Source organism: Lipophrys pholis (genome assembly GCF_963383615.2).
Source record: "Lipophrys pholis genome assembly, chromosome: 10".
In the NCBI taxonomy this organism is placed as follows: domain Eukaryota; kingdom Metazoa; phylum Chordata; class Actinopteri; order Blenniiformes; family Blenniidae; genus Lipophrys; species Lipophrys pholis.
In genome coordinates, this window is record NC_137640.1 from 13,008,475 (window position 1) to 13,033,478 (window position 25,004).

Sequence of the window (25,004 nt, forward strand, 5' to 3'; positions counted from 1 at the left end):
ATATAAGTGAGGGATGATATATAATAAACTAATTAGATACTAGAAAATAGACATATTTTCATATAGAATATAAGAAAAAGAAAAAAGCATCAGGACAGCTCGAGTACTTGCCTTGCACAATGATATAGAAGTGCTGCAGACAGAGAGACAGAGACATTGTGCATGCCGAGATGTATCTACATGTGACAGAGTTGAGCAGTCCACACAGTGATGCCAAACCTTTGCTCAGTCACTGCGGACCCATGCTCTTCTTTGCTGATTAACAACGTGCTGAATCCACTGAAGAAGCCAAAAGAGTAACAGAGCCAGCAACGGTCTGTCTCTGCCTATCTGGCTTGTAATAAATCACACAGCAATTATACACACTCACACTTGTGGTTATATAGTACTGATGCAAGTGTACATCCACTCTCCTTCCTGCAGTGCACCCAGAGACACAAACACTAATTTATAAGCACATCAGATTCAGCAGTTTTTGTTTCTTTCTCATGCACACAAATGCCCATGTACGTGCACAAGCTCAACACACACGCACAGTTTTCTTTTTCTTTCCTTCATTTAATAATGCTTGCTCAGTTAAAAGCCAGCCTGCGGAGCAGAGTGTTGGTCATTTTCTGTCCTGCGGTCACATCAGAAACACTGTTGGCTGCCAAGTGTCAGATTCACACGGGCACCAACAGTTTCTTTCAACCCTCTCCTTTCACTCTTAGTTTTCTTTCACACCTTTCTTTTCATGTCTGACGTTTAAATGAAATGATTCATCATTTGATTCTGCCATGAATTTTCAACATAGGGGCTCTATATCCTCATTTTCTCATGGCCATTTTTGTTTTTTCAGTTGCCTCACTTCATAAACAGTTCTCTGCCAGCACATGACCGCTTGACAGCCATGGAGATTGACAGCTACTTCCGCCAGGAGCTCATCTACAAGCGCAATGAGCGAATGGCTCGACGTGTGTCAGCCCTGCTGCAGAGGAATCCTAACCAGACCTACTTTTTCGCCTTTGGTGCAGGTGAGGGTGACAACAAATATGTGATCAAGTTCTGTTTATTTTCAGGTAACATTTTGAATGATATTCGACCTGCTGGTTAAAGGTCCTTATATTTTTTTGTGCATAGAATGTATTCTTTCTAAGAACCAGCAATCAGTAATGAGAATCAGTAATGGCACAGAGTGGGTAGTTTCATGTAATTGGGATTTGGAAGAAAGATCTGGTTTACTTCGGTCAGGAACACCAATTCTGTCAGGGCTAATGTGTGTTTATGGTGAGTAAATTTCCACTTCTTTGTGTTTGAACGAAAACCCAGACAAAAAGCAGGTCAGTAATAGTGTACAATAGTTCCCAGATCTCTGGCTTTCAAAAAATGGTGTGTTCATGCAAGTGCACACACAGACATACACTCACGCACACAGAAGTCTCAATTACAGCTGGCTTCAACCTCAGAAATGAAGAAAACACAAGCTGTTTGTTTCAATTAGCATTCCTGGCTAATGCTGCTAATGTTTCCTGAATGGAGCAGTGTGTCCTGAGGGGAGTGTGTACGTGTCCGTTTGTGACAACATATACACACATGCGAGTGTTTGCCCACACTAACAGGTGGTGGGTGGGTATCTGTGTACCTCTTTACAGTATGACTGTGTCCCTGCCTCCCTCATGACGGAGTCTCAGCCTCTTTTAGTCTTGATCTTATCTGGGTCTTGATACTCTCCCGTTTCAGTCATGGCTTGGCTTCAGTCTAGGTGGTCTTGATGACAAGGCAAGTGCGGGGCAGCCATCTGTGGATAAATATGTGACAGAGTATGTTACTGGGTGTCTTTGTTATCTTCCAGACTTGTAGCAGTTCTTGGCAAAGCATTAAGAAGAATAAAATGCAGCAGATAAATCTTAAATCTGTCATCGCTCTCTGCTGCATGTATTACCTGGTGAATCACAGTCATAACTATATTTCCTATATTAACTTAAAACTCACTGGGAAAAGTTTGGACTGTAATTGGCTGTTAAAATCCACATAATACATTCTAATGATGATTCATATTTTGCAAGTTGGTCCATTTTAGAAAAAAAAAACAGTGTCCTTGTTTTGGCTTTACTGTGTATCACGTCCTGAATTGGGGTGAAGTGAACATTTCTGCTGGGTCACACACAGGCCACAGCCTTGTGTGTGACAAAACTGACAGCTGGTGTTAGGTGACAGGAACCATTACACACACACACACACACACACACACACACACACACACACACACACACACACACACACACACACACACACACACACACACACACACACACACACACACACACACACACACACACACACACACACACACACACACACACACACATCCTTATGATTCTACCATTAATACAGGACAGGTGCACATAATTGTGTACTTTATAGCATGCTCAACAAAACAACTCCCCCCAAACAGAAACAAAAATAAACTGGAATGAATACAGAGGTCTCAATAGAGACTTCGGAAATTGTTGGAAGATTTATATACGTGAACAAAGCAGTAAAATTGATGCTGCACGTTTTTTCCATTCTACACATGAAAGTAATTATGATTTACAACACTATCAGGCTATTATGCACTGGTACCTTTCTTCAAAAATATTTTGCTCCAGAAAGCAACACAGACAGAAAATACATTTAAAACCAAAGTCAGAAAAATCTGCATAATGAAGGTGAAGCTCAATTTTAACATGAATGTATGAAACATTGAACTAAAATGTTTAATCCTCCGCAGTGATTCTTGGTATAACAGCAGAAATGTGCATAGTGTTATGGTGACAGTCATTAAATACTGCTTCATCCACCTTGTACATTTCCAGTGGCTTCCACCCTGCTCACGAACATTTAAAGGAAGAGATGCATGCCACTGATTCATAAATTGTATTTCAGGAGAGAAGCTGAGACTGAGAGCAGCAGATCTCATAAATCAGCCTCGGGCTCTAATCTTAAACGTTCCTTCTTTTATGTCTTTTTTCTGTGCTCAGTACGTTGACTCATGCCTTTACGATCCTGTAACTGTCCCAGCTGGTCCCATACTAATCCGAGTTTCCCACTTGCTGTAACCAGTCATGAAATTTTATCATTCAATGATGCCAGGATGTATTAAGTGTCAGAATGGACTCCCAGAAACGTAGCCATCATATTTCTCTTTCAGATTTGATGACTTGCTCTAGAAGCGGGCATGCATGCTTTGCAACAGGAGCTCCACGTATAATCTGATAATCAATCTAATCTAACCACAGGGTATATGTTGAGCAACTGAGGCAAATAAAGAGGTGGAGGTGCCAGGGTTAAGATTATCCAGACATAATTTAAAATAAATACAGCCTAGAGAGATGAATTATAGCAACTTTCAGGCCAAAAGTGGGTGTACAGTAATAAGATCACATAAAATCCAATCTTTATGGTCAAGTCTCAAAATTCACATTAACATGATGTGTGTATAACTGCAGGCAACAGACTGCATAGTTCAGTTTTGGGGGTTAAAAAATGGAAAATTCACATTGTGGGACTGTGGATATTTCCTGGCAATAGAGAATGTGTTTATCACCAAATGCCTCAGTTTGTGTGCATACATGTCAAGTAATTGTTTTAGCATTTGTGCCATGCAACAGATGAACGAATAGCCTCTGCAGCAGGCTTCACCTTGTCCCACTCATGTCCAATATGAACTATGTCCAGAGCGCAGAAAGAAAACAGTGCTGTCGGAAAAAAAGCCGGGACAGCTTTCAGGTCAAGGCCCTCTCGAGTTACTGGTGTCGTAGTCCGATCCAGTAGTTTTTTTCACAGGGTAATTAAACTATACGATGAGTGTATAAAGTGGTTCAGGCAGGAAATCCATCTCAGCCCAGCACCTTACTCACCAGCCTCCCTCTTTCCTCTCACTGTACACCTACACCTTCCTGTAGCATAAGTACTTTAGTGTGCAAGGTATATGCTTTTGTAATTTTCTTACTTTTTGCCTCCATTCAGCACACACATCTACAAGCAGGTACATGTATTAAGAGGCATTGCATATTGAATTGACTTTCACCAACAGGTTATTAATACAAATTACTGAACAGGTTTACTATAAAACACTTTTTCTTTTACAGTTGCTCTGATTTAAACTGAGTAGATTCAATATAGAAAATAGAAAGTGAGTTCAAGGTCTAAAAATGTGAGTCTGTGAATGTCAGCCACAATTTCCCCTTCTCTTCCTATTCATATGCTTTTAATGAGCCGGAGTATGGGGGCTTTATTGTAGCAAAACTATTTGTCAATGTGTATGGGGGGAGTTGTCTATCTATATCTCAAACTGTGTGCCCAAAGTGAGATTTGTCAATGTGTAATATATTCTGTCAATGCAAATTGGAATCTGTCAAAAGTCGTCTCAAAATGTGTCTTTCTGTAAATAATGTTGAAAAAATCAACTCGTCTATATTAAAATTTGTACATTTGATAAGATTTGTCAATGCATACAAAGAGTTGTCGATGCCCGATGACTTGCAAACGGTGTAACTACTGAAATACAGGACAGCAGAGCAGTGAGAATGGACAAGCCTGTGAGTCTGAGCTCAGGGCACATAAACCTTTACATTACAAATAAAAAGGCACGTGTAAAAAGACAGCGTCTTTTTATGCAATTACATATCTCATTGCATGTACAAATTTTAATACAGGTTAGCAGATTTTTGACACAATTGAAAACCTAATTATAGACAGACAAATTTTTAGACGACTTTTACAGATTCCAGTTCTCATTGACAAATTCCTTTACACATTCACAAATCTCACTTGGACACAGAGATTGCGATAGAGACATCCAACTTCCCATAAGCATTGGCAAATTATTTTGCTACAATAATGCCCACATATTGGGGTACTTAAAAAAAAATACAAAGTATGATTACAATAAAACTAATTAGATATTTACTAAAATGGTGTTGTGGAGATAAAGCTCATCACTTTGTCAATATCTAGGCACAGAAGGAAATACTTCCAAGTAACATTGAGCAAAAGAAGTACACTTTTTCCACAAGAAATAAACAATACTTTCAGAGAATTCTACAAAAACCTTTACTCTTCACAAATTGATCCTTCACAATCTGAAATAGAGAGCTTTCTGAGCACAGTCAACCTCCCAAAATTAAAAGAAGAACAGATCCAAGGTCTAGAAGCTTCCATCTCAGTAGAAGAACTGCAGGAAGCTCTCCAGCACATGCCTGATGGTAAAGCTCCAGGACCTGATGGATACCCCACTGAATTTTACAAAGAATTATGGTCTTTACTCTCACCTATTTTTTTCAGAATAATTGAGGAAATTAAAGAATCTTCAACTCTCCCCCAACATATGAACTGTGCAAATATCAGTCTTCTTCTAAAACCGGATAAAGATCCCACACTACCATCTAGCTATCGGCCGATATCACTAATCAATGTAGATCTTAAAATAATTAGTAAAACATTAGCAAGCAGACTGGAAAAAATCACACCCCACATCATACACCCAGATCAAACTGGGTTTATTAAAGGACGACACTCCACTAATAATACACGTAGATTAATTAATCTTATAGACCACTGCCACCACAATAAACAAAAAGCCATTATCACCTCCTTAGATGCAGAAAAAGCCTTTGATAGGGTAAATTGGAAATTTCTACTTGCTACACTACGGAAATTTGGATTTAGAGAATATTACCTTTCCTGGATAAAAATACTGTATACCTCACCCAGTGCCTGTGTTAAAACCAATGACCAAATGTCCTCAAGGTTCAATCTTGAGAGAGGCACCCGACAGGGGTGTCCACTCTCACCATCTCTCTTTGCAATTTTCATCGAACCACTAGCAGCAGCCATCAGACAGAATAATAACATAAAAGGAATACGAACAGCAAATATAACACATAAAATATGTCTCTATGCGGATGATGTGCTAATTTTCCTGCAAAACGCACAGACCTCTCTTCCAGAAACAATAGGGTTGATAGACAGATTCTCCTCAATCTCAGAATATTCTATAAATTGGAACAAATCAGTAGTCTTGCCTATCAACTCTACATTTCAGCAGACACCTAACACCCTACTAAAACCAGGGAACATCAAATATCTCGGCATTAACGTCTCAGCCAAACTCTCAGACTTGGTACACTTAAACTACACCCCCCTTATTAAAGCAATAGAGGAGGACCTCACTCGATGGAGGACACTCCCAATTTCACTTATGGGGAGAGTAGCAACAATCAAAATGATGATCTTGCCTAAAATTAACTACATCTTCTCAATGATCCCAGCAAAACCACCAAAAACCTGGTTTAACACTCTTGATTCTCATGTCTCAAAATTCTTATGGAAAAATAAACCATCACGTATAAGTTTAAAAACACTCCAGAACACCAAGGACCAAGGTGGTTTAGAACTCCCAAATTTTTATAATTATTATCTGGCCAATAAACTACTTTATGTTGTAAAATGGATCAATCAGAAACCCCTAGATGAAGGCTGGCTAGACGTTGAAAAAACATTCTGTGAAGATCTCCAAGTCAGAGATCTTCCCTTCTTCAGTCCTGACATCAAAAAGCACAGCTGCTTCAAAAGCATCAATATAAACACGTCGCTGACAGCTTGGTGGGAATTTCTTAAAATAAATGGATCTACACTCATTCCCTGCAAACTCACACCCATCTGGAACAATCCCGACATCCTGCAAAGAAAAAAACCAATAAACTTCCCAAGATGGCAAAATAAAGGAATAAGACACTTAGAACAACTTATCTCCAATAACTCTTTTATTCCATTTAATGAGCTAATAGAAACATATGGTATCAGTCAAAACAACTATCTGGAATATCTTCAGCTTAAGTCAATAATACAAACTAAGTTCAAACTAGAACAGATTAACTTGAACTTACCTCAGACAGTGACAAACCTCCTGAAGATCTCAGCACCTAAACCTCTTTCTAAAATTATCTCAATCCTGTCAGGTTCAAATATCTCAATATCCCTTCCCACGTTCAAATGGGAAGAAGATCTCAACATCAACAGAGACCCAACGTTTTGGTCAGAAATCTGTACAAATACATTCAAAATGAGCAAAAACCCCAATATACAGCTCATACAATACAAGATCCTTCACAGAGTTCATTACACAGGACAAAGGATGTTCAAGATGGGGCTCACTCCCACTAACATATGTTCAAACTGCACAGGTGATCTCCCAGATACTTATCTACACGCACTTTGGCTGTGTACGCCAGTCCAAACCTTCTGGCAAAAGATTTGTGAAGATTTATCGTTATGCCTGGGCCACCCTATTCCAGTCTCACCTTCACTTTGCTTGTTAGGAGATCTCACAGAAATTAAAAGAGAAAAAAATGAGTCCTGCATGCTCCTGGTTTCCCTAAGCGTCGCAAAAAAGGCGATCCTCATGAACTGGAAATCCAAAAGTAATTTGAATATAAAGTTATTTAAAAACTTACTTCTAGACCACATCACATTGGAGAGAATGTCTGCTTGTAGGAAAAATCATTTGACAGAATTTGAGTCCACATGGTCCCCAATAATTAAATACACCATGTAGCCCTGTGGGGGGGGGTAGTGGCTCCACCCCGGGGCTCTGGGGACCGTCCGTGGCTGGGGCGTCGTGGCTTTGGTGGTTGGTGGCTCTGTGGGCTCGGGGGTGTCCTGGCATCTATGCTGGAGGGTTACGGCCTGGCCTGGGGAGTCCTGGGCGGGGATGTGGGGGGGGCTCTGCTCTGGGCCGGGGTCGGGCCCGCTGGGGCGGGATGGGGGGGCTGGGCGTCGGGCCCCGGCTGGGCTGTCGACTGGGGGGAGGTTGGGGGCGGGTTGTCCGGGCCCTGGGGGTGCGGGGCCTCCCCCTTCCCGGTGGGGGTGCCCGCTGCGGCGCTGGGGGTGGGTCCTCCCTCTGGCCCCCTCCCCCGGTGGGGCGGGTTGGCCCCTGCTGCCGCGCTCCGGGTCTGCCTCATTCCCGGATTGGGGGGAGCGGGGTACGGGGGGGGCTCCGGGTTCTGGATGGACGGTTAACTGAGAGTGACCTCCAGGGCCTGATAGGGGTGTGCGTGTGCGTGTGAGTTGGGGTGTGTGAGTTGGGGTGTGTGGGTTGGGGTGTGTGGGTTGGGGTGTGGGGCTGTGTGGAGTGGGCGAATGAGGGGGGGTGCCCTGGCCACTGGCCTCCGGCTGGGCTCGCACTGGGCCCTGCGGGTCTCGGACTCTGCTGTCTGGCCGTTGGGTGGGGTGGGGGCTCCCTGCCCGGGTCCCCTTGCGGCGCCTTGTTTGGGGGGGTGTGGCCCCCCTGGTCCTAGGCCGGCCGCTCGGGGGGTGGGGTGGGGCAGCGCGGGGGGTCCAGCTGGGCCAAGGTCCTAGCGACGGGGGGACCCCCTCCCTCAGAACCCTCCCTGCCTTACCTCACCTTATATTACCCCACAATAGGGAAGAGTGGGGCGGTGCCTAGGTGGGGGGTCCAGGCTACTTAATTGCGGTCTGGGTCCTCCCCCGACTTTGCACCACCCACAATTTTAACCACACTTAGTCATGCAGGGTCTTGAGGGGGTAAGCCGCTTTCGGGGTTCTGCCGCTTGTCAGCGGTAGAACGCCCGGGCCCCGCTACCCCCCAATTTTAAACCGCACCATAGACACACACATCGCATCCACCTTTTCAAAACACAAAAACACACCCTTACATACATCCAACACACATATAGGGCAGGGGAAGGGCGGGAGACGTGGCTCCCCCCAGCACCTCCCGCTGGGGTCCCGCCCCGGCCCGGGGTGAGTGCGGCTGGAGTACGGGGGGCGCGCTCCCTCGGGCGCGGCGCTTGTGGGGGGGCTGGGGTGCGGTGCTCCTTCTCCACTTGCTGTTGGATTGGTGGAGGTTGGGATACCGCGGTGGCCGGGAGGGGGCCCGGCCGGCGGCCTGAGGGTGCGAGAGTCATCACTCCCCCCCCCGTTCCGTGTGTGTGTGTGTGTGTGTGTGTGTGTGTGTGTGTGTGTGTGTGGGTGTGTGGGTGTGTGGGTGTGTGTGGGTGTGTGGGTGTGTGGGTGTGTGTGTGTGCGGGGTGGGTCATGGGTTGGGTTTCCCAATCAAGACCCGGGGGGAGGGGTTATGGGGCGGGTGGATTATGAGGCTCCTGGGGGTGTAGAGTTGACTGTTCTCCGACCGGGGCCTGCGCCGGGCTTCGCTTTCCTGGGTCTGGGGGCGGGGCTGGTCCGGGGCGCGGCGGCTGGGGCCGTCTCTGCCTTACCGGGTTGGGGGGGGCGGTGGGTGGGCCTGTTCCCGGGGGTGCGGTGGGACTCGCCGCCGGGGTTGGGGGGGCTCTCGGCCCGCTCGGCCCGGGGGCCCTGCTCCGGCCTTTTCTCGGCTTGGCGGCTTGGGTCGGGGCCTGGGGCCCTGTGCCCTTTGTCCTTCTCTTGTGGGCCCCTCTTGCCTGGGGGGGATTCCTCTCTGCATTCTCCGTCGGGTGCTTTTTGGGCGGGGGCGGGGCTCTCTGGGGTGGTTCGCTGGGGTCTCCCCGGGCCTGGGGGGCTTCTGTCTGCCGGGGTGGCGGTGTCCGGGCGCGGTGGCCTCGGACCCCGGGGTGTCACCACGGGTCCCCCCACAACAGTTCCGGCCACACCCAGTGGACAAGCCACACACACTCACATACACGCACACACACACACACACACTTTCACTCCTCACGAAAGGTGCTTCTGAAGTTGCTTGTTGTCTGTCATCATTTGCTCAAACTTTAAAAATCATGTTCCTCTTTTGTTGTTGCCTCTTTGTTATTTCATGTTCCTGCTTCACGTTACTGTCGAGATAGAGCTGCTCAGGCTGGTTAAATCTAGGAAATCATCTTACTGTCTAGATAGAGCTGCTCAGGCTGGTTCAATCTAATAACAGTTGGAAAGTATTTGGATGAGTGTGATTATTGCAAATAATATATGTAGCACAACAAGGACATTGTATGTTATCCCCTTCCCCCCACCCCCCTCCCCCCTCCCCCCTCGACTTTCTTCTCTCTCTTCTCTTCTCTCTCTCTTTGTGCGTTCCCCCCCGGTCGTGTACGGCAGCCATGCCAGCTTCTGACGGAGAAGGCAACAGGAGGAGACTCCAGGTCTCTCCCTGTTGCAAGACCAAAAACTGTTCTGACTCCGAAGGCTCTCAATCACATCATATTGTTGGCCCAAGCTGCCGAACAGGACAAGGGAAAAGAAAAAAATTAAAAAAAAAAAAAAAAAAAAAAAAAAAAAAGATATTTACTAAAATGGTGTTGTGGAGATAAAGCTCATCACTTTGTCAATATCTAGGCACAGAAGGAAATACTTCCAAGTAACATTGAGCAAAAGAAGTACACTTTTTCCAACTGTTATTTCTATGCCCCCATGTGCAGCCAATAAGGTCACAAGATAGCCTGGAAGCAGGGAGAATATCTGGAAACTGCCCATTTGTTGGCTTTTAGTGACAAGCTTATTTGTGTTGCTGAACTGATATTCCTCAATCTTTCAAGTGCTTTCCATTCTTTTCTTGTCTTTTCCATCTTGTTGCTGTAAATCACAGTCAACACTGCTGTTCACTATTACAATCAGTATTATGTAATGTGGACCAATGAGAAGCACTGCTGTAACATGACGTTGGGTTCTTCACGAGGCCAATTAAATGCATCACTGTTTACCCGTTGGATAAAATGAGAGCAACACCAGATGATAGCTGGGAAGAGGAAAGCATGTTTGCTGTCAAGTCGTACACACACTGGACACTTGTTCTGTTGCTATTGTAAACAGATACAAACCCCAGTGGTTCTTTCAATCACCCATTCAACTATGTGCATTCACAGTCACCCTCTCCTTTTGGTCTCACGCAAAGAAAAAACAAATATGCAAGTATGTGCGGTGTTATCATTTCTGTTAAGGACCGAGGGAGTGCTATGAGGGTCGGCAGTGTGTTGTTGAAGCTCTGTGGTGTGCTTCAGCAGGTTTTCATTTGCCAGTTCCCCGGCTGCCGCTGCCCATTCTTATTGAAAACATCCCCTGGAATTTCCTGACGCTGCCACGGCCTAGACACCACTTCATGCACATACACACTCACACGTGTTGTCTGTGTATGTTTGCAACACCGAGTCACATGAGCCGCAGATATTTATCGCCAAAAAGAGTAGTTACTGTCAAAAATACACATGTAGTACTGTTTGTTTTGAAGTCAGAGCCACTTTGGATTAGTTGATTTTTGTGCGTGTGCGCCGCTGCGCAGGCCAATAATAGCCCATTGTGCAGGCAGAGTGGGCCCATGTGTTTTTCAGTCACTTGTGGTGTTGTGGTGTTGAAGTGATGACTGAGGCAGAGATCCTGCCTTGCGTGCATGTAACTCTCTCTCCATCGCTCTTCACTGCTTTGTGCATATGTGCTTTTCTCCGATTTTTTTTTTTTTCAAGCTCATCTGTCTGTCTCTGCCATCACTTTTTTCATTTGGTGACACTAATTCCATCTTCCGACCTGTCTAACTATTTTGCCTTCCAGTCTATTAGTCTTAAACTGTACGCGTTCTGTTTTGTCTTATCAGTCCTTTCCATCTGGTGCTCTTTCTGCTCTCACCACCGTCTATCTCTGTCTTGTCTCATGCTGTCGTCACTGCCACAATGTGCAACAACAGTTTATGAAGTGACAGATATATGTACTGATGCTGTGCGTGCTGGTGAGTCGTCTGTTCTGCACGGAAGACTGATGGGGAGGTAGATATAGAACGTTATTATTAGTTCTTTCCCACTGACAGTTTGGGCTTAGCACGCATTTACATTTATTTTTAACACATGTAGTTTTGCCAAGAACCCAGGGGTGTTTTCCCCTCGGTTTTCTGCTGGATCAACATGGGGGCACTTCTGTTCTGCCTCAGTGTCCACAGTGTCTCCAGGTGAAAATGCTTTAAGCGGGTCATTTCAGGTGTATATTGAATTTTACGATAGTCACAAAACTCTCTATGCCAAACGTCTTTCTCTGTGGAGTTTGCATGTTTGTGTGTGGGTTTCCTCCCACAGTCCCAACACATATACAATGGGTCACGTGAGGAAGACTGTCAGGCCCTACCATGTAAGAATGTGTCATTTGAACTGGTTTTCCTCAGTAATTATGCAAAAGAGCCAAGATGATATTAAGTGTAAAATCATGTCCTTTACCTTTTGTCTTAAAAAAAAATTGTGCGTTATACGTAGAGGTACACGCGTTAGATCTTGTAAATCTTCAGGAATGTAACTTTGCTTGAAAAAAAAACCCTCTGGTAACACTCAGCTGCTCTAGTTGGATTCCTAACTTTAATTAAGTCAATACAACTCATTTGCTTGTTTAAAGATTACACACTTCATTAGCAGCTGAAGAATCTCTCATTGCCTATCAAGAGCCAGTGGGTTTAATGCCACATTTCATAAACACGTGGATGCTTTGGATTTACTTGCTTTGATCATTTGAAAATAAATTGGCAGTCCCAGACAGAATAGAAAGTACGAAGACTCAAGAATGCAACAGTACGAAAGCCCACTCCTCGACGCCTATGGGACAGGTCGTTTTTCTTACTTAGTGGTTAAGTGCCTTCACCTGTTGTCGATAGTGTAAATCAGATCCTGATTAAAAGGTACGAATGAAATCCAGCAGGCCACCGGCCTCTGGGTTCTGGGGAACAGCTGATGTGAAACATTGCTTTCTGCCATTCCACTCAAATACATGCTGTAGGCTACATACATCTCTGAGCTCACGCTTCCTATGAAACATGTCTATGTAATGTAAACCAGCAGCACATACACATGCACATACGCACCAGTTACATTTACATAAACCAGATAACATGCACATTAGCAGCCATTAAAAATGGAAATAAGTGATTATTTTCCACCTCCTCAAATAAACTTTAATGCCTCTAAATCTTTCTGTGATCTACAACCTTATGTAACAGTTGGACATAGTGAAATGAACCGAGGCTGTGATGAAAGGAATACATTTAATTTAAGGTTTTTACTTCCATGGCGCCTTTCTATTCATTTTTGTTTTCTCCTGTTCACTCACTTTCTTTTTTTTCTGAGCCCACCAGAAGTGTTTTTACACACGGCAGCACGCTAAGCTCACAGCCTAAATATTTAAACTGAGGAATCACTTTAAAAGGCTGAGCCCACCCTCTAGCCTTTCCAACATGGACCAGTGTCAGGCCCACCACATGCAGCAGTCAAGCTCTCAATCCGACCTCTCCTGATGCCTGTATTTGACCAGAACATAAACGAGAACTTGGACAAGAACAGGCCCATCAACAGCTGTCACTCATAACACCTCAGTGTGGTGCAGCGAGACAGACGGTCGTCTCATTGCATGAATAAGGAGTGAAGTCATAATGGCGATGAGCAATGTGACAGAGTAGAGGGGAAACTTCAGAAAGCCGATATTTTTTTGCCAAGAAACCCAGAGTTCTGCAGAGACATGAATTACACGATATCAGATTTACAGGTCAAGGTGGAGCTCCATTTTCAAGGCAGAGGTTCAACTATTCCTGAAGCGCCGTGGGTAGTTGTTTCTCCAGCTCTGCTCCGTTAATCGAAACGCTGCCGTGTGATTTATAGAGAGATCCTGGTACTCCTAATATAAATGGAAGTGCACAGCAAGGCGCAACGATGCAGGGCTTATTAAAATCTTTGCCGCATTACTCATCTGTTGTTTAAGGAAACATATGAATGGCCGTGGTACGCAGGGAAAATCTGAAAGTCCCCTTTAACACAAGCACAAAAGAACTGTCCAAAAATACATGAGCACACACTGTTGTTAACAGGAAAAACACATTTTGGCCAGTGGATAAAAGCATCAATGGAAAATACAGCATGACGGGTGAAATTGAGGATTTGTTTTAACTCTAATCACTCAGTTGTCAGTCACTTGCTGACAACCTAGTTACAGATGTTTTAAGGCTTCTAAAGTGTTGAAAACATGTATTGTAAGTTAAGTACTGCAAAAAAAATTCTAAAAACATCCACAACAAGGCATGAAAGTTTTTTGAGCGACTATTTTTACTTCCTTCTAAACTGTGCGAGCCAAACAATGAAGTAATGACAAGTTGTATGCCTATACAAATAACACCAGGTTAATACTGTAGGCAGTAAGCCTTAGTACATGCTAAGTTTTACAACATTGTTGAAGTATACTGTTTACATAAATTGCATTGCTATAGCTCTGTTTATAGTTTTTAGACAAACAAAGAAAGACATCTTCAAAGTCAAAAGCTGTGGGAGATTTGTGCAACAGCAATAACACAGAGCTCGCCAGGACTACCACCAAAACACCAGAGGAAGGACAGGATTTTATGGAAGAATTCACTCCTGGGGCCTTTGGACTTGCAGAATGATATTCAAATTGACATTTGAAGCTGTTTTGGTGGTGATTCATGGTGGTCCAGCATCTTACAAGTTTCCCCTTTAATTTGTCACCCATTTAACACCTACACACACACACACACACACACACACGCACACGCACACACACACACACACACACACACACACACACACACACACACACACACACACACACACACACACACACACACACACACACACACACACACACACAGTGGAGATTAGTCGAATTTTCCATGATTTGATGTGTCTGCACCTTATTTCAACTGGAAAAACATCCACAAACAAATATAAACAGAGAACACACCCCTATCAACTATGAAGTTTCCCCCCGTCTCTGTTGGCTTGTGTATTCTCTCCTTTCCTCTGTTTTGCCTCATCTTCTAATCTCTCTTTCATCTGTTGTTTAAATGGCTCAGAGGCAAAAGCTTGTGTTTGTTTTCACCATATTATAGCAACAGTACCGATTGTGCACTTTGGTGGACGGAGGGCTTACGTCAGCGCAGTCCCTGTTGCACTCTGATGCTGCTCTCCTTCTACCTTAAAACTTTCCCCTGTCTCTCCGGCCTCAAACCACTCTCCAGTTATCTAGTTTTAGCTTTCCTGGTTTTCTCCCTGCCTTTGTTCTCTGTTTGAGCAATTTTCATATGAGGTGGTCTGCTTGCAGGCCATGTGAGATTTCTTTCAAACCACTGGTACGTATCAGTTGTTATGTATATACAGCATAATTGCAAACGCATTTGTTTGTGACAAACCTGAAAAATAACATAATACTCTTCTTTGGTGTTGGACAAGTCTCAAGTTTGCTTTGTTTGTGTTTTCCTCTCCCTGCTTTGTTACTTGCTCCTTTTTTTTTTGGATCAGTGTTCATAGGTGACTATAAAGGAGAGAAAAGAGAAAAGCAGCAAATGAAGAGAGAAGCTAAGCAAAAAAAATAATTGTTAAGGGTGACCCTGAGGTGAGGGTGGAAGTCAAAGATCATGTGTATATGATTAGGTAAAGATTCACATCGTTTGATTTACATGAGGGCGGCAACACAACGACATGCGACAACGGTGTTTTTTAAAACACGAATAAATTCACACGTAACATTGCATGAAGAAGAAATAATGAAGGGAATTTAGAGCAATAGCAATACAGGGTAAAAGATAGTGCCATAGTGGCGATCAGACAAGCAAACCTGTTTTAAAAAAGGCATACCGGTATGCAGGCCAGATGAAGAGACAGACTTTAAATGAAGGGGTGGCTCCAGGAAACACAGACAGACAGGGTTAGTACGTCAAGGTGCTACTTTAAGTGGAAATTCAGCTGGAAAGGTTAATAAACTGGGACTGGAACATTAACTCAGCTCACAGCAGCCTCACTCGGGGAAACACCCTGCAATGGACTATAGACAATGAAGACTGTTTCTACTTCAAACAAATTTTTTCACATTCAGAAAGTCATACTTACCTCACATAATGACAGTCACTCAACAACAAAAGGTTGTTCGCAGTGTTTGGAATAACATATTACTTGTGAGACACTATTTTAACACCACTACTTTTGGCAGTATTGCATTGCCAATTTATCCATCTTTTAAACAACTTTATTCAATGCAGGGTCGCAATTCAAAGTTATTAATTAACCTCACACACCGGCTTTTAGACTGAGTGAGGAAACCAGAGTAATTGGAGAAAATCGAAGCACGGAGAGAAACTACAGACACAAAGTAGACGAGAGCGCAAACCACTACAACACCACGGTACCCAGAATCCAATAATTCATTACTATTATAACATTTGTAATGCACTTGTGTTTCTGTGAGCTTGTCACTCGTCACTGGTGTACATGTAAACAGTTGCAGCACCACTGCTGTCTTTCTGCTCTGCTCACAAAACAAACTTTTACTTTACATTGTCCAAAGCTGTTATTTTAATGGTTACTATTCAACTACAAGTCTGTTTACTAGATGAGTCCCTATATTTATAGGATTTGTGATACAATTCCTGCTTCAGATAACCCTTAGCTTTCCTCTGTGAGACCTGCAAGGTGTTTTCAAGAGATCTGCAGTTCATGGCAACTTTTATGTTGCTGCTTATTGTCATTTTCTCAGTTTCTTTCTAGAACAACTGCAATCTAGATTAAGGAGAATCTTCTCCCAACTAAATCATGTAATTTCTGCTCCTAATGACTGAATGAGACATTAGAGTTAACTGCACACTGATAACCGATGGAGTCAAACTTGAACTAATAGAAACGTCGCTTTCCTATCTGCTTTTTAATTTCAGGAACAACTAAAGTAACGCCACAACTCTTTTAAAAAGTAATCAGTAACTATAGCTTAAAACTGATAAAAGTGTGGCCATGTCCTATGTAATCGTCATTGTATTGATGTGTTAATACATTTGTTATGGTCTCAAATATGATCCAGTCTCCATGGACTATGTGATGTTTGAAGATGAAGTACTTATCAGAAGTGAGAGCAGGAAGCTGCTTGAGAAGCACTCGGAGTCCACGAAGTGACAACAATGACAGCAGAGTTAGTAAAAATAAAGTTTTATTGCTTGCATTCAACCAACTAACACAGTGAAAGAGAGGTGACGAACAGAATATAAACATGGTGGACTGGATGAAGATGAGTATCCAGAGTATCTCTAGTGAATGGTTCCTACTTGGTTGAAGGTTGAAGCTCTGCTCAGAGGTGTCAGTACCAACCAGAAGACAGGCAAATGAACTGGAAGTTTCAAAGGTGAAGATGTTGAGGTTTTTCAAATTGGACTGAGGGTATATTGGAAGAAGTTGATATATTGTGGTAACCTTAAGGGCCAAATGTCAAAAGATGAAGAGTATGATTATATCATTTATTTTTCTGTATTGTAAAGACTAGAGATTAAGATATGTTCAATTCAAGTTTATTTAGATAGCAACAAAGTCATTTCAGCTCACTTTCACAGAGAAAACATACAGTAAACGACTGTGAAAAGGAAAAACCTTTATAGGAAGAAACCTGCAGAACCAGCCTGAGAGGTGGAGGATTTCTGCTGTTCCGGTTGGGGTGAGAGGATAGAAGGAGAGAAAAGGAGGACAGACAGATAGGACAGGGATCCACTCGGTGAAGATCACGGATTAACTGACCTCTAATGATGACTGTTTTAATGGAAATGTTTTTCTGGGAATTCCCTATTCTCTGTGCTTCAGAAGTACCACATTGTTTACTGTCTGGATACTCCACAAACAAGCACACCAGCCTGGCCTCCCACCTTCACATTCATCAGTAAGGAAAGATCTATTATCTATGCTTCTAACCACTCACCCACACACAGGGGTGAACCACAAACCTTCATGAAAACAAACAAGGCACATGCAACCATGTCAGAATAAACATTTGAGAAGAACCAAAATTCATGATTTCGAAAGACACCGAATGCATTTTTTTGTTTTGTTTGGCGATGTTGTGCTACTTTATGGAGTACAGTGCAAGCCTTCAATTGGAGACCAAACATGAAATGAAGCACTCTTACATGTGATGGATTTCAACTTGTGAATGACAGGTTTGGGGATTCTGTCTGTGTTTTTATTTAGTCCCAGACGGTGTTTGCATTTCCTTCCCATTTGATTGCTGGCATAATTGGCTGTTTAAGGTAGTGTGGCCACATTCACGACTTTTGAAATTACATGTGAGGTATAAAACAAAACAAAAAAAACCCAAACCTCATTAGAAAATTTAATGGCAATGAAATTTCAGTTTTATAGCAACTGTGCCTGTGAAATGAAAACCATGTGGATGTTTTCCACCTGTGGTGGAAAACTGGAAAACACACACACACGCATGCATCCACGCACGCACACGCATACGCATACGCAATCACAGTATGTGGGTGACGTGAATGACAGCAGGGCAGAAGAAATCAACACATAAAACAACCAACTTGACCTTGCACCTGGTGAGCACACAGTACAAGCTCTTCTCTGCCCTGGCACGCAGAAATTAATGAAAATACTGCTTGACAGAAAAATGAGGTCAGTTGACTCCGTTCGCATCCAGTCACTGAAGGAGCCGCATTTAACTCTTCTCAGAGGAGACGAAAGAAAGCGAGAAGATTGTGTGAGGAAACATCCATCTTGATCATAGATATGCAAACTTTTCATGGATGAAAGTCTTTAAGAGCACAAAGCACTGATAGTATGTAGCTCTTACAGCTATGTTTTAACTGTAGTTGTCAGCACTGCAATGTGCTGATTTAGATTAAGATAAAGAAGTTGTCTTACTTGTGGCTCTGTGTGATTTATTCATGTGATGGAAAAGAAAATCACAACTGTCATTGAGGTGTATCACCTGGAAAACAGCAATATGTTTACTCTCTGATGATGGCAGGCCTGATAATGATCAATACCTTTTACTGAACAACGTACGTTTCAATTGAATGGAGGATTAGATTAAGAAGAATTGACCTTTAGTCTTTGGACATCTTGAATGACGGTACAATATTTAGCAGCAGGTGTTGAAAGATTTCAGACTTCGCTAAAAATCTTGACTTGCAAGCCATAAATGCCTTTTCTTTTTCAATATTCTATAGCTTGTCTCTTTTCCCCGTATGTTTTTACTGCATAACATAAAACCGTTTCAATCTTACAGAGAAAATACACAAAAGAACACATGCACACGTGCACAAATACATACACCCACCTTCACCCAGACAAAACTCACTCTCTGGTCTTTGCGTAATCCCGTTTGATCTTGCCGACACTGTGTTGGTAGAAGCCTCCACTCACTCTGCAGCCTATCCCAGTGCTGCCTTTGAACTCAGCTGCCAAGAAAGTGTAACACCGCGTGCCTCTTTTTTTTTTTTTTTTTTTGACTTTCAAGAATGATCAGGAACATTATAATGATGAAATAGTCAGGAGGTGAGGAGCTGAGTGGGAGCAGAAGGCCCAGACAGAAAGCAAGTAAGAGGCTTGAATATTGTCATCGTGTTGTTAATCAGCTCAGGAAAGAGCTGCGGTGTGTGAGCGTGTGTGAATTCCTGGCAGTGTGCAGGTAAGCTATGTGTTTATGTTCAAGCATAGATATGAATTTCTCTGTTAGGGCATGTGTGTTAGCGAGAGTGATGCCAGGCCACATTACAGCCTGTTGCTGGGTTGAGTGGAGCGCAGAATAATCAACCAGGGGATTGGTAATGAGATCACTTGTTGCTCATTATGGAGACCCCACCCCACCCCCTCCTTTTGTCTGCAGTAGCACCATCACTACCATATTGTATCGATATACCGGCAGTCTCGATGGGAAATCTCTTTTTTTTTTCGCTTTTTGCAGAGTCACCAAGACAAATTGAATGCTCAGCATGAAAATGTTTGTTCACCTGTCATATCGCTCATGACCTTTGGCTTTTTGTCCACTGTTAGGTCACTTCCTGGGGAACCACAGCGTGCTGGACATCCTCAGGCAGGAGGGATACAAGATCGTCCACATGCCCTCAGATTATCAAGAGCCAGTCTCAGAGTGAGTAATCAAAGAACAGAGCAGTCAGATGGCAGATTATGTCATTTGATTTAAGCACTGTGGTAACAAAAAACCGTCTAAAATTAGCAGATGGAACATAATCAGCATTAAACCAAGCATATTTTTCATTTCCCAAAAAAGAGGACTCTTTGCTCTACCTTGAAATGCTTAAATGATACTTGAAGTTTACTCAACGATGCCGTGAAATTTTTGAATATAATATATTAGATATATGCGCCCTTTGTAAGAATTGAAAATTCAGTTATATAACAAAATAGTATTTGTCTATAACCAAAGACATGAATTCAGAGAGACTTCTCAAGCTTTACGTGCATTTTTATGCCTAAAATAATCTTGTTTAGACAATCAATGGTGCCCCAACTTTTTATAGATAGATGAGAGAAACAATGCTTCCTCTACTAAATCTAAATAATAAAAATAGCTCTCTTTTCAAGTTTTACTGGAAAATTATATGAATTAAAAAATCGTAAAAGATTTTTTAAATAAGATTGACGAGTCGATACAAGGCACCCTGGGGATTGAAAAAAAAAAATCCTTGTTTGCCCTCACAAAAGATGGGAAAATGCAGATATTCCAGCACCCTAGATTAAATTTGTTTTATTCTGGAGGTTTACTGAGTAAAGTCAGATTTGAGCATTGAGTAACTGCAGGTACTCACTTACCTCTACTTTAAAACGAGAATATATAAGTCTAACTTGACAAGATAATGAATGGAAGTTGAAATGAAGAGTACTAACATCACACTGATTCTATTGTGGGAGTATGGACGTTGAGGCAGAGAACTTGTGCGCTCATCGTTTCTGTCAGGTGTGCAGATGCATGTGCTTGTGCATCTGTTACTCCTCACCCCTTCATCACTTAGCCAGTTCACATCCGTCTAATTCTCTCAAGAGTTAAGGCATTTAACCTCTGGATTTATTGAAGTGTGTAGAAGTTAGGGCCCCGATTGTGCTCTGTAACAAATAGGGCTCAGCTTTGTAGCAATCCTTTGATACCTCATCAACTCCTTCACCTTCCTCTCTCACTCCCTCTATTCCTTCCTCCCACATCTCCCTCTCTCTAGTGGCTGCCAAAGGCAAGCTGCCAGCAGTGGTTCTGCCTGTTCTCACCACAACACGCAAAACACACATACACATCATGTACGCCGGGTGAGCTGAGTGATGAATGGTGACAAAGAGCAAGACGGATTGCAAAAGCTCAAACTCACATGTGCAGTTTATGCACGATTCACATGGAGACTTGGCATCAACTCTTCAGAGCCTCTTCACAAAACTCCTGTTGCAATCTCTCATATCTTGGTGTGTGTATGTGTGCGCCCCGACTCCTTGGTACAAAGCGGCTCCTCCTCTCACCTCGGCGCTTGAGCCATGAGCCCTATAAAATAATAACAACAGCAATTTGAAGCACAATGAAAATGGAAAACAAGACACAACAAAACAAAACAAACACTTTTCATTGCAGTAAACACATCACCATTCATCCAGCCATCTGGGTTTTTTTGTTTTTTTTTACAAACTTTTATACTTCAATTCAGAGCTTTTCTATCCTTCCTACACCCTGTTTGCAGAGTTGTGGGCTTCAGCCAGTGGTTCACGGTTTAAAAGCTGAGAAGTGCACTGACTGACCGTGCTCATGAAAAACGTTTGCATGTTCTTCGACCACACACTTGCACGCAAGCAGTTCCATTCCCTGATGCAAGGTGATGTGACAGGCAAGGAAAGAAACACAACACGACAGTGAGAGAGGTCTTTATGAAAGTGAATCGCCTCAAACCTGGACTTTTTCCATGCAGCAGGCAACATTTCCTGAAGTTTGCTTAAATGACTGACATTGAGCAGACCAGAGCTGGCTTTGGCTCTACAGTAGCTTGACCACAAGCATGGGCCTATCATCACACTGACCAAGCCGACAGGACCCATTTGAGGTTAAAATACTTTAAACTTGTCAAAGCAGAAGTGCAGACCATCATATTGATAATGACTAGAAAGACAAAATGTATTATAATGAGTAAGTTGTACTGGTGGAGACCGTAATTAAGATCCATCCTACAGCCTATGATGTACCTTGCACATTTTATTATTACGCAAGTTTAAATAGTTTTAATTGTAGCTGTTTTCCCCTTGTGTCTGCTTCTTACAGATTTACTGTCTTGAATGAGAACATATTTTTGAAGTGCTACCTTTAAACATATGCAAACCATATTGAGGGGGGGAGAGGAAAGGAGAAAGTACGAGTAATGGTGGAAGAAAGAGGAGCATGGCAAAAGTTTTTGAGGATAGGCCAGACATTCTGGGTGGTCTTCTTTGGTCAGGCAATGGTTCTGATGCTCAAAGTATGGCCACAAGAGTTATAGTTTCCTCTAATGTTGCCGACTGGGAAATTCAGCCACTCAGGACAGTGTTAACAGTGCAAAGCATCCCTTGTGGTGTGCAAGTCCTTGATTCAATTTAAGGGTTATAAGTGCATTCGAGTGGCCAGAAACCAAACAATAACATTCACTGGCAGCAAGTTAGAAGTCACAGGAAAAGTTGTTTTTTTTCCCTGAGCACTGTGTAAATAAAATGTTTCAGTGGCGCGTGAGAATACACCTATGATTTATATAGTGGAAAATGAGTTTTAACTGACTGTATGTCTGACTTGTTTTCCTCCACTCAGGGCTAAACCAGGAAAAGAGCAAGCTGCCGTAGGGTCCAGCCAGGAGAGTGAAGACATGAGCACCGTGGCTCCCAACAGCTGGCTTCCCAGTCCAGAGACGAAGCAGGAGCCAGAAGACCCAGACAACGTATCCGTCCTTGGAGAAGAGGAGCTTCCTCACATACTGCTCCCCGACAGCTTGAGCCAGCTCGAGGAGTTTGGAAGGCACAAACGGCCTCGCAAAGCCCACCGGGGTCATGGGAGACCACGTCTTTTCAGTGATCTATGGGTTCGCATTGGGGATAGGTGAGATATCTTTTGATATTACTTAATTATTCATAGTTCGTAAATATATTCCACTGCATAGGAGCAATACATATTACACACAAAAAAAAGACTTGAATTAAACTTGGAAAATTGTGGATTTCTTTAACTGAAAGACCATCATTTCATTGCTTGCTGAAAATGAGTTTGACATGTTGTGGTAGTGGGAATGCTCTCGCCTCACAGCAAACATATTCCTGTTTGAATTAGATATTTCTTTCTGTGTGAGTTTTCCCTGGATATTGTAGCTTCATCCCTTAGTACAAAAACATGTTTGTTTGATTAATTGGTTGTAGGTGCAAATGTGTTTGATATTGATGTTTATTAAAAGTTATCCTCGGGAGGATCTGTCCACATGCCCGTGGCATACCCGTGGGAAATTGTCGAAATCCAAATCAAAATTTTTTTTGTATAGCGCTTTTCACAGACATGGAGTCACAAAGTGCTTCACAGTAAAAACAGATAAAAACAGATAACAGATTGCTTGGGGGAAAAAAAGCTAAGACCCAAACCAGCTGCTGGTCTCCGGCTCCAAGTTGATTGTATATAAATAAAACTAAAATTGGAATATTTTCAATTCTCTAAAAACTGTACTGAGAAGTTGGAGGGAAACACCAGCCGTGTCTTATACTACTTTATCTAACTTCAGGTTGCAGAGGTGTAACGCGGATTGCGGCTGACATTGGTCAACGGCAGTGAACACTGAATAGGCTTCCAGTCCATATCACAAGGGCTAAACTACAACACAACACTCAAATTCACACCTATGAACAATTCAGAGCAACAAGTTTAATCGAATCCATGTTTATGCACTGTGAGAGGTAAACGGAGAACCAAATGAAGACTCGTGCACATACAGGGAGAACATGTGAACTCCACACAGAAAGGTCCATTCTTAGGATGCATGTGAACAACAGTACTGTGCAGCCTGGAAGACAACCCCATGTGTCTGTGAACAACAACACAGCTGAATTCACTCTCTTGTGTCCTTCTTTCTTTCCAGCACAACCCCGATGCCTAATGTGAGGATAATAAATGGTTACATAACAGTGGACCCTCCACTGACCCATCAAGAGCAGCACAGACAAACGGACACGTACGTGACAGAGCGACTCCATAGCTCACCCTCGTCTACTCCACCCAGCTCCAGCTCAGGCCTGCCAGTCCACAGCACACTGGCACTGACTTGTATATTAACCTGGTTTTTATCACACCTGCTGTTCACCTCTTGACCACGAATCAACATTATCTCACAGACACAAACACTTAAGAACGGCACTGCATCTAGAGCAGAGCAGTGGAATGTACCTGAGGAGCCAAACAGAGAGCGACCATCACACATACAGAACAGAGACGGAGGAATATTTCAGTCGGGACAAAGCGTTCTCAGTCAGGAGAGTCCTGCATTCAGTCTCCACCAAAGGGAGAGACCGGAGAGAACATGTTGAAATGCCAAGGCTTTAAAAACTTGCCAACTGGAATAAGCTTCCAGCCATGACACGAGCAATGAATGGACTATATTAGACTGTAAAGGGTGGAGTCTACACCTCATGAAAGTATTAAGGTAGAATAACAAATACATAGCACAGAGACGAATTGTAATTTTGGAGAGTCTAAGACTCAGTTTTTTTGTTTATTTTTTTAATGAAAACTCTAATACTGTATAGAAGTAAGATTCCCCTAATAATGAAAATTGACCATTACTAATAAGAGTTATGGCTCTCTGATAAATGAGATGAATGCATACAGTGCTGTGTGTGAGGTGGAGAACTCAGATACTACTTTGTAAATTGTGCATTTTGTTTATAAATAAATATTGTATATTTATTATTTCTGTAAGAAAGGAGTATATTTTCTTGCTTTTTGAAGACAAATGTAAAAGAAATAAACTTTGAAGAACAATTAAGTGGATAGAGAGTTTTTTATTCTTTCCAGCCAACTATTAATTTACACTCATGTGTACATGCAGAAACTACAACGGAATTTATGAAAAGAAATCCATAACATGGAGTTTAAACAAATGTGCCAACTCATATTATCAGTAAGATTACATATGTTTAATGCCTTAGATTGCTCCCGGAAAGAAAAATATAACGGAAATACTTTGATATATTGCAATCTACAGACTCTAAGGCGTATTAAAGTGCACTTAGCAGTAGTTTGGA

General features: G+C 42.8%; 1 protein-coding gene across 1 annotated transcript in view; it reads left to right on the forward strand.

Annotated features, from left to right (window-relative positions):
- The window catches only part of trabd2b (TraB domain containing 2B), a 67,861-nt gene extending 43,112 nt beyond the window's left edge, over positions 1-24,749 (forward strand). Inside the window, exons 4-7 of the mRNA XM_080474141.1 lie at positions 839-1,013; positions 19,764-19,860; positions 22,537-22,821; positions 23,843-24,749. Of these exons, the coding sequence (XP_080330267.1) occupies positions 839-1,013; positions 19,764-19,860; positions 22,537-22,821; positions 23,843-24,071 (786 nt within the window). The 3' untranslated portion in view covers positions 24,072-24,749. The remainder of the gene's footprint in view (positions 1-838; positions 1,014-19,763; positions 19,861-22,536; positions 22,822-23,842) is intronic.
- The last annotated feature ends 255 nt before the right edge of the window (positions 24,750-25,004 follow it).